The following is an 18,300-nucleotide window of genomic DNA, read 5'->3' as shown; positions in this document are numbered from 1 at the left end:
GACTTTGAAAAATTCAAGTATAATTGTATATTCTGAGGTATGATTTTGGAAAGAGGGAGAGAGGGAGGAAGCACCTTGCCTTACATTCAGCCCTATGAAGTTGGTTTCATCTTTGGGATCAACTCTAACAGACCATAGTGACTAAGAGCACAAGGCCCACGTGCATCTAACTAAACTTATTTTACATACGATGAAAGAGAAGAGAAGAAAACCTTTTTAAAGCAGCTCAATGTCACAGAGTCAAGCCTGGTGTCTAGACCTTTTAAAGGTCTCCTTCTAGTGTACTTTCTACTGGAGCAAACTGCTTCCCTCTCGCAGTTCTAGATAAGTAGTTACGACTGCACACAAAACCAAAGAGCGGAAGGAATTGTCCTTATTCTGTTGTTCTTTGAAATATTAATAGTAAACAATTTTTAAATGAATGCTGCAAATAATACTTTAATGCTAACTTCTAAGAAAAATAGTAGAAAACATTTAAAATTTAAAAATTAAGAGTTTGTGGGAATAGACATGCTTTCTTTCTAGGATTAACATATCTGTGAGCCCTAGAAAAAGACTTAAGACAGGTAAATTAAGAGCAAGGTGATCTGGGTAAAAAGTCTGACTGTATCATAATGAGTTAAGGCAAAATTACCCAGTCTGTTTGTGCAACCATTTCTCTACTACATTCCTCAACAATATGCATAATGATTAACATGGTTAAAATGATATATCTTCACAGAGAACACATATTTGAAATATAAATTATTAGCTTCCTTTGTACCTGTGAGCTTGTCAGAACTTTTAAAAAGTTCGTAGCATTCTCTGCATTACGAGCATTATCTGAATTGCTTCATAAGATGCCACTGGGTTTTATTTCCCATGCAGCTTTTTTCATATGGAAAATCAAATCAATACACTGAGCTGCTTGTAATTTCAGATATATAAGAAATAGTCCTACCATTGACTGTAGTAACATGAATTAAATGTACTCATTTTAAACAAAAGCCACAAAATACGCTAATGAAGTACCGCATATTTTAAATCCACTTCTAAAATACATTCCTAGCCCACCTCCATCTGCTGTTAGTAAACTGGCACTCTGGAAAAGGAAACCATTTTTAACATAATCTGGGCTGGAATCCTGGTTCCACACACTAGCTGTGTGACCTTAGATAAGTCACATAAATTCTCCTGACCTAAGTTTCCTCCTCTCTAATGTGAGGATAATAATAATAGCTACCTCATAGGAACATTTAAACATTGACTTAGGGACTTTCCCTGGTGGTCCAGTGGTTAAGACTCCGTGCTTCCACTGCAGGGGTATCTGACAGTTATCAGCCTATGCCTTTGCGTAAAAGTAATCTACAAAAGGAAAAGGGGGAGTGGAAATGGCTGCTGGGAAGACAACCAGCAATGCAGCAGAGGCAGCACGAGATAGTGAAAGGGCACTGACCCAAAGACTAGTCTTCCAACAAGCATCTTTCTATCAATTTACTTCATTTCTTTATCTGAGAACTTAAAAATCTGGCCAATCCATGGAGAAATAGCTAATTCTAGGTTTGGGGGATAAAACGTACAAGAGAAGGCTAGAAATTCAAAGACTCCTGGGATCATGTCAGAAGGTCTCCAGAGCCAGTTTGAAAGTTCCCCCACAGGCCAAAGATGGGACATTTTGAACATCAAATGACCATAACAGTAAACTTCTACACAACTTGATTTCTTCAATGATAAACGTGCACGCGTGCATGCACACACACACACACACACACACAAATGAAAACAAAAGGAGGAGGAGATCTAGAGATCTCCTAGAAAAGAGACTGAAGAGATGTATCAAATATAATGCATAGGCTTTGGTTCCTAAATCAAACCAACTTTTTAAAAATTACAATACAGGGACTTCCCTGGTGGTGCAGTGGTTAAGAATCCGCCTGCCAATGCAGGGGACATGGGTTCAAGCCCTGGTCTGGGAAGATCCCACATGCCGTGGAGCAACTATGCCCGTGCACCACAACTACTGAGCCTGCGTGCCACAACTACTGAGCCCGCACACCTAGAGCCTGTGCTCCGCAACAAGAGAAGCCACCGCAGTGAGGAGCCCGAACACCAAAACAAAGAGTAGCCCCCACTCGCTGCAACTAGACCGCGCAGCAACGAAGACCCAACGCAGCCAAAGATAAATAAATAAATAATTACAATACAATCAGAGAAATGTGAATATGACAGGGTATTTGATGACATTAGGAATTACCATTATTTTTCTCATGTAGTAAGGATATTTCAAGTATGCTTACTATTATATGCTTAATAAGATTCCTCATCTTTTAAGGATGTGCATTATTTACAGAAAAAAAAGACCTCTCTGCGATTTACCTCAAAATAATCCAGTGAAGAAGAGGTAATGAATACATGAGGCTCATTATACTATTCTACTTTTGAATATGCTTAAAAGTTTCTATAATCAAAATTTTTTTAACAAACCCAAGGGCATGGGAGGAACAACAGCTGCATAATCTAGTAACTAGGGGTCTCTTCTGGTTCTAGTTTTCTGTGATTTGGAATAAAGGTACCAACTGTTACTACCTGTACTAATTAGGACATTTCATGGTGAAATTAAACAAAGAATGGTGTCCAAACTAATAATCCAGCTGATTTTATAACCTTTAGTTTATCTCAAAATTAACATAGTAGAAATAGAATCCTAAGCCTAGAGTCTAGTTTTTCTTTTTTCAAACTGCAAGTATCAATCCACTAGTGGGTTATGAAATCACCTTAGAAGATTTAAAAAAAGCACTTTTTAATAACTAGAATGGAATGGATTGGAATGAAAGAAAAGGAAAGCAAAGCAAAAGGACAGAACGGTAAACAGTACACTGCTTACGATACATGTATTACTAAATGAAATTTCAGTTTTTTACATATATATGTATATTGGGTGGCAATGTAAAATCTATTTCTTACTCTGAACATAAGACATACTTTTGCTGTATTTTATTCAATATAACAGTACTAAGAAGAGGAATAAAATTAATAAAACAGTATTTAAAAGACCACTGGAGTGTTCAGTATTTTGTTTTACACCTTACATGTTTAAAACTAAAGTGTCCTCCTGTCTGTAGCTACTCATTTTTGCCATTTCAAATGTTTCATAAGTCTATTTTGCAGATATCCAGAGAAGGAAAATCATAATCTCTGAAGGTAATAGTTATAATGTGAAATAGGTCTAATAATTCTGGTATCGTGAGAATGACACAGAGTAAAGGCCCCAATTCAGAATGCAACCTCTTGGTAAAAATAAAGAAGTACAGGGTTTTTCTAAATTCCCTAGCTTTCTCTTATCAATAACTATTAAACTTCCCTCTGAACTGGATTATCTACATTTTTCTTTTGTTAGGCATCACAGACAGGGTAAAGTTTTAAAATTATCTGATGTGAGCTGGGCAAAAAAGGGGGAAAGAATTCTGTGAGTATTTACTGTTACAGTACAGCTTAATATACCATTATAAGTAGTTTGTCTGTCTTTCTATTTCAGTGAGTCCTGATGATTTATGGTCAACTTGCTAGACACTTGTGTGCATACCTTCTTTGCCTTTCATTTGCAGGTTTATTTGTATGGTTTTCATTTGCAGGTTTATTTGTATGGCCAGAGTATAAAATCCCTCTTTTCCTTACTGAACTTCATTTTATTTCTAGCTTTTAAATCATAATCTAAGTTCTAAAATACAATTTACTGTTATACTTTTTATTTAGTGCATATGAAAATACAATGAGCAAAGTATTCAAGTAATATCAAGTTTACAATAAAAACATTAAAGATCAATGACCACAGAAGCAAAACGTAGAAAGCTTTTGGCAATATGCCCTGGAACTTTCACTGGATTATTTAGAGTAACTTTATTGTTTAGCAAAAAAAAAAAAAAAAAAAGTATCAGTTGTAGTAGAGCCTGTAAACACATCCCATAAATTTATTACATTTGTTAATTTTCATAATGATTTCAGTAGCCATTTTAATGTGCTCTAATGAATCTGGTCTTGTTGACAAAGGCTGTAACTCTCTCATCCATGAGTTGGCTTTTTTTACCTAAAGCACCACATGTCATTTTATGTAAATTAACTAATTTTCCTAAAGTTTGTTTAATTCCCTCGGAAAACTACAAGGGAATGAATTGTGGGAGAAATTAATGTAATGAGGTAGTCCATCTGTTATCGTTGGTTGATTGTTTTCATACTTGCTGTTAGCCAAAAGGCTGAGAATGAATTCGATTTTGCTTTTATATTCTTTTCCTTTTTTCTTGTTACTTAAGCAGTCAAAATCTTTGAAGTAACCATTCTTAAAACTTCTTAAGTAAACAGCTTAGAATATTACCTTCTATATTTCATAGAATTACTCTGAATAATCTTTGGCAAATTACTAAAACTTTCTAAAAAAATAAGACCCCTCTCATTCATTGTGAGGATTAAGTAAAGAAATAATAAAGCATTTACTGATGTGCTAGAAGCACTCAATGATATTATTATAAAATACTGCTCTCAAAGGGCAAATTTTTTAATATTTAATTCAACAAATATACTTGGGCAAAAAATTTTGGTAAGATTAAATTAATAAAAATTTACGGAGGCAAGTTCGTGCCACACACTGCTGTAAGGACAGCATTAACAAATTGAATCTTCCCAACAACCTTATGAGATAACTACCATTATTAAACCAATTTTAGAGATAATGAAAGTAAGCCCAGACACTTGTTCAAAGTACACAATAGGAAAGTATAGGAGCAAATTTTGTCCCTTGACAGTCTGACTCCACAGCCCTCACTTTTAACCACCTAACTTTAACACTATTAGTGATATCTTAGTGGATAGTATCAAAAAAAAAAACTGAGTTTCTCTAGTTCTCTGTTTACTGAATTGATGAAGCTTACATCTTTAAAAGCAAGTTTCTAACCACAACTAAAAACTTTAATCATATTTTTTCATGAAAAGAATCAAGAGCATTCAGGGACTTCCCTGGTGACACAGTGGTTAAGAACCACCTGCCAATGCAGGGGACATGGGTTCGAGCCCTGGTCCAGGAAGATCTCACATGCTGCAGAGCAACTAAGCCTGTGCGCCACAACTACTGAGCCTGCGCTCTAGAGCCCGCAAGCCACAACTACTGAGCCCAAGTGCCACAACTACTGAAGCCCGTGCACCTAGAGCCCGTGCTCCGCAACAAGAGAAGCCACCGCAATGAGAAGCCCGCGCACCACAACCAAGAGTAGCCCCCGTTCGCCACAACTAGAGAAAGCCCATGTGCAGCAACGAAGACCCAATGCAGCCAAAAATGAATAAATAAAAATAAATTTACAAAAAAAAAAGAATCAAGAGCATTTATAAAATTTGAAGATTAGAAAAAGGAAAAAAGAAATTCCTCAGAAACCTCCCATCTTAACACAACCACTGTGAATTTTGGTGACAAATCACCTAAAGTATTTACACAATTGTAAACAAACAGCACATATATTTTCCCCCTACTTTTTCACTTTGCATTTTATATAGGAAATGTTCACTATTACATAGTTTTCAGAAATATTTTCATAATATATAATTCCATACTATGTAGTCTAAAGGCACTAGTATAGCTTATTCAACCACACTCTAATGGACATTTGGGTTTTCCCCAATATTTTTACTATTTAAAAACACTGTGACACACATATTTATAAATAAAACTTCTTCCCACAAGACTATGTCCTTAAAAAAAAAAAAAAGACTATGTCCTTATAGTAGGAATTCCATGAGTGACTCTACCCCATGTATGAACATTGCTCAAGATCCCAACAAACTCCATTCTAAAAGGACTATAACAGTACATTGTCAGAAGCCATGTAGATATAACATTAAAATCACTGAGTATTATTTTTAAGAGATATTGCCAATCTGATAAGTTACAATTGTATTTTGACGTGTATCCTTTGATACTTATGAAGTTGAATAATTTTCCATACATTTGTTTACTGAGTTTTATCTTTTATACCCTTTGCCAGATACCAATTATTTTTTATTATTTGGGACAAATATTTGCCTTAAGTCCTTTCACAATAAAATTTGAAATATGCATTACAGGCTTCCCCAATACATTACAGAAAGGTACAGGATATAATTTACCCTTTTTTAAAAATTGACTCAGGACAATCACTTACTATACCAAGTACGGAGATTCAATCTTTATTTGATACACATTTTTCTGTTACAAAATTTTTTTCCACGTAAAGGGAGGTTTCAATTGATACTTTAAAATACTTAAGATTCAAAGTATTTTTTAATAGACTACTTAATAGTATTAGCTAATGAATAAGGAATAAAATGATAATTTCCCATATCTCTAAAATCTTCAATAATTATAAGGTTAGACCTAGAATTCTGTGAGCTAAAATAAGGATTACAGTAATTTCAATGAGGAGAACTGAATGCCACATTTAGGAAAGACATGCGACCAAAAAAAAAAAAATCACTGAACTACTCTGTTTTGAACCTCGATTTAAGTGTGGCTTCATAGTTAAGGGCTGTGATTATCTTAAGAGAGTAGAGTCAATTAAACTAAAGCTCTCCACAAATTTTTACACTCTGTGGGAAGCATACTAAGTTATTCCTATCAGCAGTAGAATGAAAGACTCTCCATTGCACGCTCCCACTCAACCTTCAGAGGCAGGATTCACAGCAACCTCAAACCTCTGGATGGTTTACTGGGTTTCTAGCCAATTGACCAACGACCCTTCCGCTTGTAAAGAGAACAGACCCATCCAGGTCCAGGTCAGCAACTCACTAATGCTGGATTCTCTCCCAGAAAACATTCAACCTATAGGGCCAAAGGTGTGGTTCAGGTTGTACTGCTTCCTCAACATTTCTGAAAGATTTTCTTTTTACATACATTTGTATATTTTATTTCAGATATATATTTATTTTACTTACCTTTACTTATATTTTTATGTATTTATTTATATTCCAATACATATCATTTTGGCCAGTAAACATCTGTTAGATGAATGGGTACTGCTGAATTAGCAGTAGGTCCAGAATAACTGAGGTGGTTATAAACCATGGAATGTTGTGGCCCATTGTTTTCTGAAGTAGCTTATAAACTCCAGAATGATCTGGCCCCAAATTCTGTGAGACATGCCTTAATATTATCTGTGATAGTTTTATCAATAGACTACCAACAGACAATTATTAATTAACAACCCAAACTCAAAAACATGACAAGTACTTAAGGTGAAGTAATTATTAAGAAAAAAATGTATGTATCACTAAATTTACTATTCATTGCTTCTAAACACATATTTATTTAATAAAGTACTTACTTCCACAATCATCTATAATATCGATAGTAGCAAATGGCAAATCTACCAGAGAATCCACTGTGTTGGCTTCGGATTCTTCTGACATTTCCCTTTTTCTTGCCACATTTTCACACTCATTGGAATTTATTCCTCCTTTAACATCACAAAAAGAAAAGTATATTATTTTATTTATTTTAACTCATATCCCAAGCTAAAATAACTCAACTAACTGAACTCAATATAAATTAACATCTGTTAAGAAATGCTAAAACTGGTATTCAAATACATTGTACAGCTATCTATATAAATATTTATACCATATTCTCCATTCTTATAAATGCATTTTTATGTTAAACAGCTTTAATTATTTTCTGAAGCACAGTACTCAACTCAGGGTTGAATGAAGTTGATTTAATCAACAAGCCTCAAGATCCTTTATAGCTGCATTTTCTTAATTCTAAAACTACAGTTTTTCACATACCTTTTGAAAACAAGCCAACAAGGTTTTGGCAGTCTTTTTCATGTTTATTTTTTAACAATATCACTTATCTGTTCTCATCTGTACAAGCTCTGACTTTTACTTTTTTCTTCATAAAGACTTTTAAATTTTTTTCTCTCCATTATTATATTAACATTGGAAATTCAAACATTAAAAATACATAGCTCTAAATACACTTTTCTAGAAATTCAATGGTTAAAAAGCAGAAAGATCTTACAGTTTCCCGACAGCTCTCCCATGGATACATATTAATATTAGAGCCACATTTCACATTTGGTCCTTGTTTTGTTTTGTTTTGTTTTTATGGGTGGAACAATCATATTCGTTGGGAGGAGGTTAAGGGAAAGAGGGTGTCTGTTCAAATTGATAGAGTCAATTGCTAAATTTATCAGTAGGTGGTCTCCCCAGTACCATTATTCTCCATGCTTTTATTGACAGACACAAATGTTGTTTGAACTAGAATTGAACAAAATCCTGGGATACTTATATAATTTCTACTCTATATATTGAGTAAAGATTAATTTACCACTAACAATATTAAAGAAGTCATTTATTTCATTCTGCTGTAATCCTCTACTTTCATATATCAGGCCTTAAAAAAACACACTCACATTAAGAATATGGCTTCAATATACAAGATAATAAATATCCTGATAGGTCATAGCTAACATAAACCAAAAAAACCTAAATTTTTATTGCAATTTGGGTAATCTCTAATATTACTTACACACACACCCCTATTTTCTAGATAAAAGCAAAAAATGACAATAAAACCTTTTTGTTGTTGCTTTTTGTATATCAGCTAATCATGTTCAATACCAAAACCAAAAAAATTAATAGTACATTCTTAATAATGCTATTTATTTATATTACAGTTCAAACCTTATTGAGTATGAGTGCCTGGAATGCAGGTGTTCAACAAATGTTAGTTTACTCTAAATATAATCAAACTCACAACTATTTGAAACATGTGAGAACAAGTAAATGTTTCCTTTCTATGTTTACACTTGCATTGAAAAATACAAATGCAGCTTATATTTAAACAAAAGTTTTAATAGATCAACACATATCTTTATATTTTGGGGCACATGCAGCTATGCAGAAAATATCATCACTGACCATGTTGCTTACACTTAAAAGCTAGCAACAAAGAGTATTTGTGCAGTTACAAGTGCACAAAGCTGAATAAAAATCTGGACAAAATGAAATAAACCCAACTTTCGTTTTTCTATTTTACTCTTAATCTAAGAACTTAGTAATAAATTCTAAGGACCTAATGTACAGCATGGTGACTAGAGTTAATAATACTGTACTGTATACTTGAAATTTGCTAAGAGAGATCTTAAGCATTTTCACCAAAAAAAAAAAAAAGTGAAGTGTGGATGTGTTAATTACCTTGATTGTGGCAATCATCTCACAATGTGTACTTACATCAAATCATCACGCTGTACACTTTAAATATATACAGTCTTATTTGCCAATTGTACCTCAATAAAGCTGAGGAGGGGAGAAATTAGTGATATTAAATTGGCCCATTTAACAGTGACATCTCAATACTAGCTCCAAAGTGCCACTTGGAAATACACTGGATTCTTGGCAATATGTGGAATGGGGAAGGAAGGCTGAATTCTATGCTCACGTTTTGAAGGCAAGACGAAGAATACCATGATGAATTAAATTTAGTCATTTTTTAAATGAAAAATGTTGTTGAAACAATTAAATGTTTACCTTATCTTAACCAATTAATCAACAACAATTAGAGAACAAGTGCTATGTGGATCACTCTGGCTATACCAAAAGGACAATCGAGCAGTGACAATGGTGATAATAGTGGTGTTTGGGTAACATGCAAGGCAAGCTGGCTACTATAAAAGAAAGGGTTTGGGACTAGAAATCAGGAGACAGGGACTTCCCTGGTGGTCTACTGGTTAAGACTCTGTGCTCCCAATGCAGGGGGCCCAGGTTCAACCCCTGGTCAGGGAGCTAGATCCCATATGCCACAACTAAAGATCCTGCATGCCTCAACTAAAGATCCCGCACGCGGCAACGAAGATCTCCCGCGCCGCAAGTAAGACCCAGCACAGCCAAATAAATAAGTAAATATTTTTTTAAAAAATCAGGAGACAGATATTCTAGTATTGGACCTGCCAATCACCTGTGATCCTGGGCAAGTCGTGTGAATTCTCTAGGCCCTAGTAGTTATCTCATCTATTAGATGACAAGGTTGTCCTAGTTGAAAAATTCTAAAGCTTGGTCGTACATTAGAATCACCTGAAGAGCTTTTTTAAATGATCAACATCTGGGTCTCACCCCAGGCCACCTAAATCAGAATCTCTGGAAATGAGGCCAGCCTCTTGTACTTCTATAAAGCCTCGCAGGGTGACTCTAACGTGCAATGAAGTTTGAAAACCACTGCTCCCCTTTCACTTATTCCATACCTTGATTCTGTGCCAGACTAAGAAATTATGTTAACAGTTGAGAATAATCAACTTAAAAGTAAAAACTCTGATTAATCGTCTACTGGCAGGGAAATCTTTCCTGATGACCAGCTCAGGGCTGAGTGCGGTAATCCAATCTCCTTCCACATACAATCACAGCATGAATACATTATGTTATAGATGTCCACTTACATGTCTTCTCCATTAGACTCTAAGTTAAAGTGACCAGATAATTTACGGCCCAAACCAGGGCTCCTTTGAAAAGTGAAACGGGAACTTTTCAAATTACACCCCTATCTGTCTGTATGGTCACCCTACTCTAAGTTCCTTAAGTGCTATGTCTTATCCTCCTTTGATTCCTCAATGCCTAGCACAGTGTCCAACTCACAGGAGGTGCTCAATACACTTGTATGGAACAACAAAGGTAAGTACCCATTTGGGAGTGGTTAATAAATTACTCAAGCTCCATGGCCACACAGCTATCTCAGTGCTCCTAAAAATAATTCCTGGTGTTTAATGGCATCCTTAGCACATCACAGATTCATTTTCACAGGGTAAATGATATTCTATTTGACATAAAAATAAAAATTGAAGTATAACATGACTTGCTCAACATCATTCCCCATCTTGTTAAATAAAGTACATGTAAACTCTTGAAGCTTGGGATTAACATACACAGACTACTATATATAAAATAGATAAGCAACAAGGGCCTACTGTATAGCACAAGGAACTCTACTCAATATTCTGTAATAACCTATAAGGGTGAAGAATCTGAAAAAGAATGAATATATGTATATGTATAACTGAATCATTTTGTTGCACACCTGAAACTAACACAACATTGTAAATCAACTATATGCCAATAAAATCTTTTTTAAAAGATTTTTAATTTTTAAAATAAATAAACTCTTGAGTGCAATGGTATGTCAAAATCAACAAGCGTCTAGAACTTGAAATACAAATTTTGTTCTATTAAATTACAGAATAGTTGAAAACCTTTTTGTAGATATGAATTATTAACTCAGAAAAAAAAGAATACCACTTTCAAGTAACTCTTGAAAGAACTGCTGGCCATTCTATAGAACAATGTTTCTCAGCAGGGCTCATATCTGGAAGCCTTCCTCCAGTTCTCTAAGCTCTAGTGTTTGGGCAAAGGCTGGCAGACCTGAATTAAACACAGCCATCATAACTACACTTTCTTTTACAGAAGTGCAAATATTTTGCTTTGGGAAAACTGCCTTAAAATAACCAACTTTTAAGTAAAGCATTTAAACTATAAATTCACCATTTTAAGTACTTAAAATCTGGTCTAACTATAGTTAAAATAAAATTCTATCTTTTGTACAAATCCAAGTAAAAGTAACACTGCTAAGTGCATTAATACTATAAAGACAGGTGAAACTGGTTAACTACTACTAGTAGTAACAACAACAGCTAACATTTGTGCACGTTTCTATGCCAGGCACAGTTGGAAGCACTTTACAGACAGTAACTCATTTAACCATGCTATCAGGGAGTACTCTTATTATACTCATTTTACACCCTAGCCGATTAAGTAACCTGCCTCAGGTTACAGCTAGTAGGTCTTGGGGCTAGAATTTGAATCCAGTTACTCAATGGCCAAAACCCGCCCTTTCCAGCAACATGCACTGCTGGAAAGTTCACATACGCAGTTTATAGCACTGTCAACTGAGGCAATCCTTTCAGAAAGCAATCAGGAGCCCTGAGAATTTTCTTCTTACCCCAACTGATACAAGATAGATATCTGGGGGTCTATCATACTTGCTAAAATAGATTCACCTCAGCTCTGTTTAAACAAAAATGTTTAACAACTTAAATGCCTAATAATAGGGAAATGGTTAAACAAAGGATACTCACTATAATGACAACTAAGAATAATGGCTAGGAAGACTACAACAGCTGAAAAAAGTTGGTAACAAATGCAGGATTCCCTGCTATCTGAAAGCAGAGCCTTCCAACGAAAACTTTTGTAAGCCAAAATGATGTCAAGTGAAGAAGCAATTATCTTTGGTTGAAAAATCCTTTTAGGATTTCTTTTGATTAGTGAAAACAGGTGCTAATGCAGGTCCTTCGTAAATGTAAAAGCAAAGTGACATAATGTGAACTTTTGAAAAAGCAGGGGATACCTGTACTGACCTTCTGAAAAGCAGATATAAGACTACTTACGCACTTGCGCTATGTTTACAATTATATATGAAAAGGCTGACATAGCTGCACTCAATATATTTCTGCTATTCAAATGTTTTAAACAGAATATTACTTTTATAAGAAAACAATGCACACATTTAAAATATATTATAAAACCATACATGAAGTGTACACTAATATTCAAATATATGTGCACTTCAGCAAATGCCTTCATCAAAGACAGACCAATAGAAGAGAAAAAGGATAGTCTGCCCTTTGTCACAATGTAAGTTTCCTATTTGGATAACCAAGTACAACTTTACTGAGCAAGATTCTCTTTTATTCACTCTACTAGGTATATGTAGGTATATTCCCCAAGAACCAGTAGAAAGGGTCAATCCCATCATCCCTGTCAGTCCTGGCCTGGCTACTAAAAATAGAAACATCTTACAGCTGGAGAAATGTTGAGAGCTGTCAACAAGTCACCTGACCTCCATGCTTTGGTTTCCACATCATTAAAAAAGAAACTAAAGTATAACCCAAATTACTAGAGAGTAATGGATTAAAGTTAATAATATCTGAAAAGGAATGTAAGAAGACAGTAAACTCCACAAACATCTTAAAGTACGCCGTCAGCATCCTCAGTTTCAAGGCCAGACACTAAAGGAGCTGGGGTGTGAATCCTTTCTCTTTGACACTGACAATCCCCTACAGGTCCCCCTTTATAAATGCATCTCCAAAACCCCCGCCCTTGGGGATTCCCTGGTGGCGCAGTGGTTGAGAGTCCGCCTGCCAATGCAGGAGACGCGGGTTCGTGCCCCGGTCCGGGAGGGTCCCGCGTGCCTCGGAGGGGCTGGGCCCGTGAGCCATGGCCGCTGGGCCTGCGCGTCCGGGACCTGTGCCCCGCAGCTGGAAAGGCCCCAGCGGTGAGAGGCCCGCGTACCGCAAAAAAAAAACAAAAAACAAAAAAACTCCCGCCCTCAGCATCCACCTACAAGGTCTTCATCATTTCATTCCCTCAACAACTGTAAACATATTTACACTAGTTAACGGCTATTGCATAACATTTTAAGATTTTCATGCTTTTCATATCTTTTTATGCGTTTATATTACAAAAATCTCACAGAAGAGCACCTTTTCTCTAACTGGCTTGTTGGTCCCTTTCACTAAAAGTCCAACCCCTAACTCGCTCTACCCACAAAGTTCAGTCCACAGCAAATGCCGACCTGAACTGGAAATCAATTCTGAGCCCTACTTTAGATCTAGCGCCAGTTTAAAGAGGTCATTTCTACACCTAGAATAAAATCCTAGAAGGAAACCCCAAGTGTAGTGGTTCAGGTCTTTGATTGTGATAAAGTATAAAAACTGAGCTTTTTCTAAGTTTGCCGACCACACAATAACACCGTCGGAGGGCGTGTGAAGGCATGAACTTTCTAAAAGGTCATAAGACCTTCCGGAAAGCAAAGTGAAACTTAGCGTGGGTTCACACCCCCGGCCTCCGGTCGCACCAGCAGTGCGTGCACTAACGAAAACGCTTGCTTACAAGCAGCACTGATCACACCCCGGTTGCACTGGGCTCCCAGCGGCTACAGAGTCCCGCGCTGAGCGGGAAGAGGAGCCCCCGAGCTGGGCAGGGGTGGGGTCGCGCTCCAAGCGCTGGGGACGCAGGGGGGCGGCGAGGCCGGGCCCTCCCCGAGGCCGAGCGGGGCCCACGCCCCCGGGCTCCGGTCACCCCACCCGGCCCGCTCGGCTACCCGGGCTCACCGGCTCCGGCGCTCTCCATAGCGCTGGCGTTGGCTGGCGGCAAGTCTGTGCAGGCGGCTGCGGCCTGGCGCTGCAACCTGGGGCCAGCCGGGAGGTGGGTGCGGAGGCGGAAGCCGGGGCGGGGCCGGGGGTCGGCGGGCGAGGCGCGGAGGCGGGGCGGGGAGCGGGGGGCGGTGGGGGCTCGGGCCGCGGCGACCAGGCCTGCGGAGGCGCCGAGGCACCAGAGCCGCAGTCCCCGCAGAAGCTGCATGCCCATGTCGGGAGCCCGGAACGAGCGGAAGGGGCCGACCCGCTGCGGCTGCGGTACCGGATTCCGGCGAGAGACGCGGGCCCGGCGCGGGGAGGGCCGGGGGCTCCTCTCTGCGCTGCGACGCTCCGCCCCCGCTCCCGGCCGGGGCCCCCAGCAGCCTTTGGCGGCGCTCAGCAATCTCCAGTGGCGCGGCCTTTAGCGTCCAAGTTTGCAGGGGTGAGATTGGGCCTGGGCTGAAAGCGTTCCCCGATCCTGGGTCTCTTCAGGATCCATGTGTTTAGTTTTAAAAAGGGCTTTCAAAACACAGAGTTGTGATTAAAAAATATTTGGGAAGAGCGAGATGTATAGGAACGAGACCTTGTCCACCTGTATAATTAGATAATTTACTTTGCTTTAAAGAAAAAAACCCAAATTGTGGCGATATCTCAAAGTTTTAACAATGGTTTCACGCCTAGAAATTAAATGGAAAGCAGCTACTGGTGTTTGTAGGGTAAAGCACTAATATGAGTAAAAACAATTTAGTTAATTAATAAAATTAATAAATAAAAAAAACTTTTGAGTTTGGGTCAGAATTGTACTGTAGTTTTCTTTTAAGTGCAAAGAAACCATGCAGTAAGAAAATGAGGTACATCGCTCAACAAATTAATGTACCCTATTTTGCAAATGATAACACTTATCTTTTTTTATTTATTTTTTATTTTTGGCTGTGTTGGGTCTTCGTTGCTGCGCGGGCTTTCTCTAGTTGCGGTGAGCGGGGGCTACTCTTCATTGCAGTGCGCGGGCTTCTCATTGCGGTGGCTTCTCTTGTTGTGGAGCACGGGCTCTAGGCGCGCGGGCTTCAGTAGTTGTGGCACGTGGGCTTCAGTAGTTGTGGCTTGCGGGCTCTAGAGCACAGGCTCAGTAGTTGTGGCGCGGCAACCACAGGCTTAGTTGCTCCGCGGCATGTGGGATCTTCCCGGTCCAGGGATTGAACTCCTGTCCCCTGCGTTGGCAGGCAGATTCTTAACCACTGCGCCACCAGAGAAGTCCCAGGTAACACTTATCTTGAATACATCCTAGAATGGAGATGGAAGCAAGGAACTCACTCAGCCACAATAGTTGACATCAAAACCATACACAAGAAGTCATAAAGCTTGTTACCCTAAAATAATTCTAGCAAGTTGGGTATCTGGTTTGCACACCCATAGCAATTATGGGCTGATTGGAGAGGGACAACAGATTCCTCTAAAATCTACGCTGTCCTGAGGGTGTGCAGGTGAACCAGACAAGTTTTTTCCTTAAGGAGCCGGTCACCTAATAGCAGAGAAAGAAACATGAGTAGATTGCAATAGGTAATACACTAAAAGAAAAAAAAGGAATCCACAGTCAACATTGAAGGGGATCAAAATATGCCACATTAGCATTAAGATAATTTTTGGAGGCAACTGAGAAACGGCAGATACTGAAGGACTCTCTGCCCTCCCCTTTCTGCCTAATAGCGGGGCATCAGTTTTACTTTGTGAAGGTGACGTAAGTTTCCACTTGTAAAGGCAGTGTAGGTACAGGGTCCTAACCACTGGACCGCTAGGGAATACCCGTGAAGGCACAGACTCTTTTAAAAGTGTTTGTTTTCCCAAGTGCATATAGCTTGTTCAATGAACAGTTGTTGAATGAATGAATAAAAGTTTTATAGCCATCAGACCTGTACTGGTATTTGTTTAAAAAAGAAAGCAACACACCCAAATAAATTTCAAAAAAAGAAACAATGTCATGGGTAATCTTAATGTCCTAAAGCTTCACCAGCTTGAGGCTAAAAATCAGTTGATATTAACACTAATACCTAAATCTGGATAGCTAAATTGACCTATTTGTTCCAGCCAGAACTCCAGCCCCTAGTGAAATCCCTCCAAAATACATCTAGGGTTCTATACTGTGCCTGACATCACTAATGAATCTTCCAGGCTGCCACCATGCCCAGTCCTTGTCTCACTGGTCCAGTTTCCTTTCCAGAAAGTCCTCTGTCCACACCAGACATCAGCTGATTGGTGGTTCACTTGGTCATGATGGATCTTCTCAGTCCTCAGGGTGACAATCTCTTGCAAATGAATAGAACAATTCCTCCACCACATGTTATTACACTGCTTAGTGGATAGGGCACAGTGACTGATGCCAGGAAAATTATTTGGACCTCTGAGAGATATAGAATTCATGGAGATAGCATGTTCCTTTTGTTAAAAACGAAACAACAGGCCCAAAATGGAGTCGCTTATGCTAAGCCCCACGTCACCAGAGACTTATAGTTTCTATTCTCCCAGAAATGGAATCTAAAACCAGTCAGTTAGGAATCGTCTGATCAGCACTAGTTAGGTAATCTGCCTGATAGGCCCCTGCCATCCCCTAAAGGGAAGTAACCTTGCAATAACGGACCCAATCTTTTGCCTAGTATAACTTCCTTGTTCCCACTCCCTTCTGCCTATAAAAATCTTTCATTTTGTACCTCTCCTTGGAACTCCTTTCTATCTGCTAGATTGGATGTTGCCAGTTTTGAATTGAGTTTTTGCTCAAAAAACTCTTAAAATTTGTAATATGCCTCTGTTTATCTTTAAACAGTTCACACATACAGCCCTTTTTCTCCCCAGATGACAGTGTACACTGCCAAGATAACTGGATTGGAAGGGTTCCAGTTCAAGCTACCACACTTTTCCTATTCCTCCGCCCACCTCTGACCTCCGACCTCCAGGGCCTGCTGCTGAATTGGCATATTTGTTCTGCCAGGCTCCTTCTGTGTGGTGAGTTCTCTCTTTAGTTCCCTAATTCTCTTTTGTGGTGTGGTCCTGTCCCCATAACCAAAATAATTGTTGTTTTCATTCTGGTCCTAGGAGTTTCTTCGGTCCTCCCCATCAACTACAGCTGTAAATGTTCATCAAGTAGTGAAATGGAGCAGGACCCTGTGGGGCCCTCCTGGTACAAATCCTTTCCGTGTCCCCCGTTTCCTGTTTGTAGGAAATAGGCTTCATTCAGCCTCCTTGACCCTCCCTGAGTTCCAAAGGCAGATTCAAACAGTTGCTAATCAAGGAAGAGAGGGAATTCAGAAAAAAGGGAGGAACAGTCAAGAAACCATCATGCAGCCTTGGGGCAGGGTCCTGGTTCCTCTCAAGGAATCTACATAACAGTATCTTTGAGTTCTTCTGCAGAAGATTCCCCCTGGTGGAGGGTGGTAACTTCAGACTGAGGGCAAGATTCCTGGAGCACTGCCCTGTTACCTCACCACCGACAAATCAGAAGAAAGTCATACACCTTGTAGCCCTCACCCCAAATTTTGCCTATAAAAACTTCTGCAAAACAAACCATCAGGGGCTTCACAGTTTTTTAGGCACGAGCCACCATTCTCCTTCCTTGACCCTGCAATAAACCTTTCTCTTCTCCAAATGCTGACATTGACCCTGCAATAAACCTTTCTCTGCTCCGAATGCTGACATTGACCCTGCAATAAACCTTTCTCTGCTCCAAACTCTGACATTTTGGTTTGTTTGGCCTCACTGTACATCAGGCACAGGAATTTGCATTCAGTAACAGGAGGATGAAGTCATGCAGTTCTACAGGACATGGTCAAATACCAGTAGAAAGTCAACTGAGACCTTTGGTGGCCCAAGGTGACTCAGGATGACATTTCATTTTGTTGGAAGAGGGACATGTGTTTAACAATAAAATGTGCATGCTTTTCAATTAATGTTTGAGTATAGTATTTGTTTAAGAAATCATTTTTATTACATTAAAAAATAATAATAAAGGGGCAAAGGGAGGCCATGTTTATTACATTAAAAAAAAAAGAAATCACTACACCTATTTCATAATAGATTTATTTCAGTAGCCAGACACAGTTAAAGAGCCTGATAATATTAAAAATCAGGGTGAACATTT

General features: G+C 38.6%; 1 protein-coding gene and 1 long non-coding RNA gene across 3 annotated transcripts in view; one reads left to right on the top strand and one right to left on the bottom strand.

The window, feature by feature from the left end:
- The window catches only part of AKAP7 (A-kinase anchoring protein 7), a 137,320-nt gene extending 122,826 nt beyond the window's left edge, over positions 1 to 14,494 (bottom strand). The window contains exons 1-2 of one of the 2 annotated variants that reach the window (XM_089921999.1): positions 14,151 to 14,494; positions 7,320 to 7,451 (exon numbers count right to left, since the gene is read on the bottom strand). In XM_089921999.1, coding sequence (XP_089778125.1) covers positions 7,320 to 7,451; positions 14,151 to 14,406 — 388 coding nt within the window. In that variant the 5' untranslated portion in view covers positions 14,407 to 14,494. The remainder of the gene's footprint in view (positions 1 to 7,319; positions 7,452 to 14,150) is intronic. The other variant, XM_022556592.3, reaches the window with a different exon arrangement.
- Positions 13,918 to 17,896, top strand: LOC111165721 (uncharacterized). Its single transcript, XR_002642449.3, has 3 exons — positions 13,918 to 14,244; positions 17,019 to 17,168; positions 17,259 to 17,896. It is a non-coding gene; the product is annotated as an uncharacterized LOC111165721 (long non-coding RNA).
- Positions 17,897 to 18,300: the final 404 nt, after the last annotated feature.

Source organism: Delphinapterus leucas, chromosome 12 (genome assembly GCF_059928025.1).
Source record: "Delphinapterus leucas isolate spDelLeu-1000000601 "Yukka" chromosome 12, BTC_Dleu_Yukka2, whole genome shotgun sequence".
In the NCBI taxonomy this organism is placed as follows: domain Eukaryota; kingdom Metazoa; phylum Chordata; class Mammalia; order Artiodactyla; family Monodontidae; genus Delphinapterus; species Delphinapterus leucas.
Note: the sequence above shows the minus strand (reverse complement) of the source record. Positions and strands in the feature narration are given on the sequence as shown.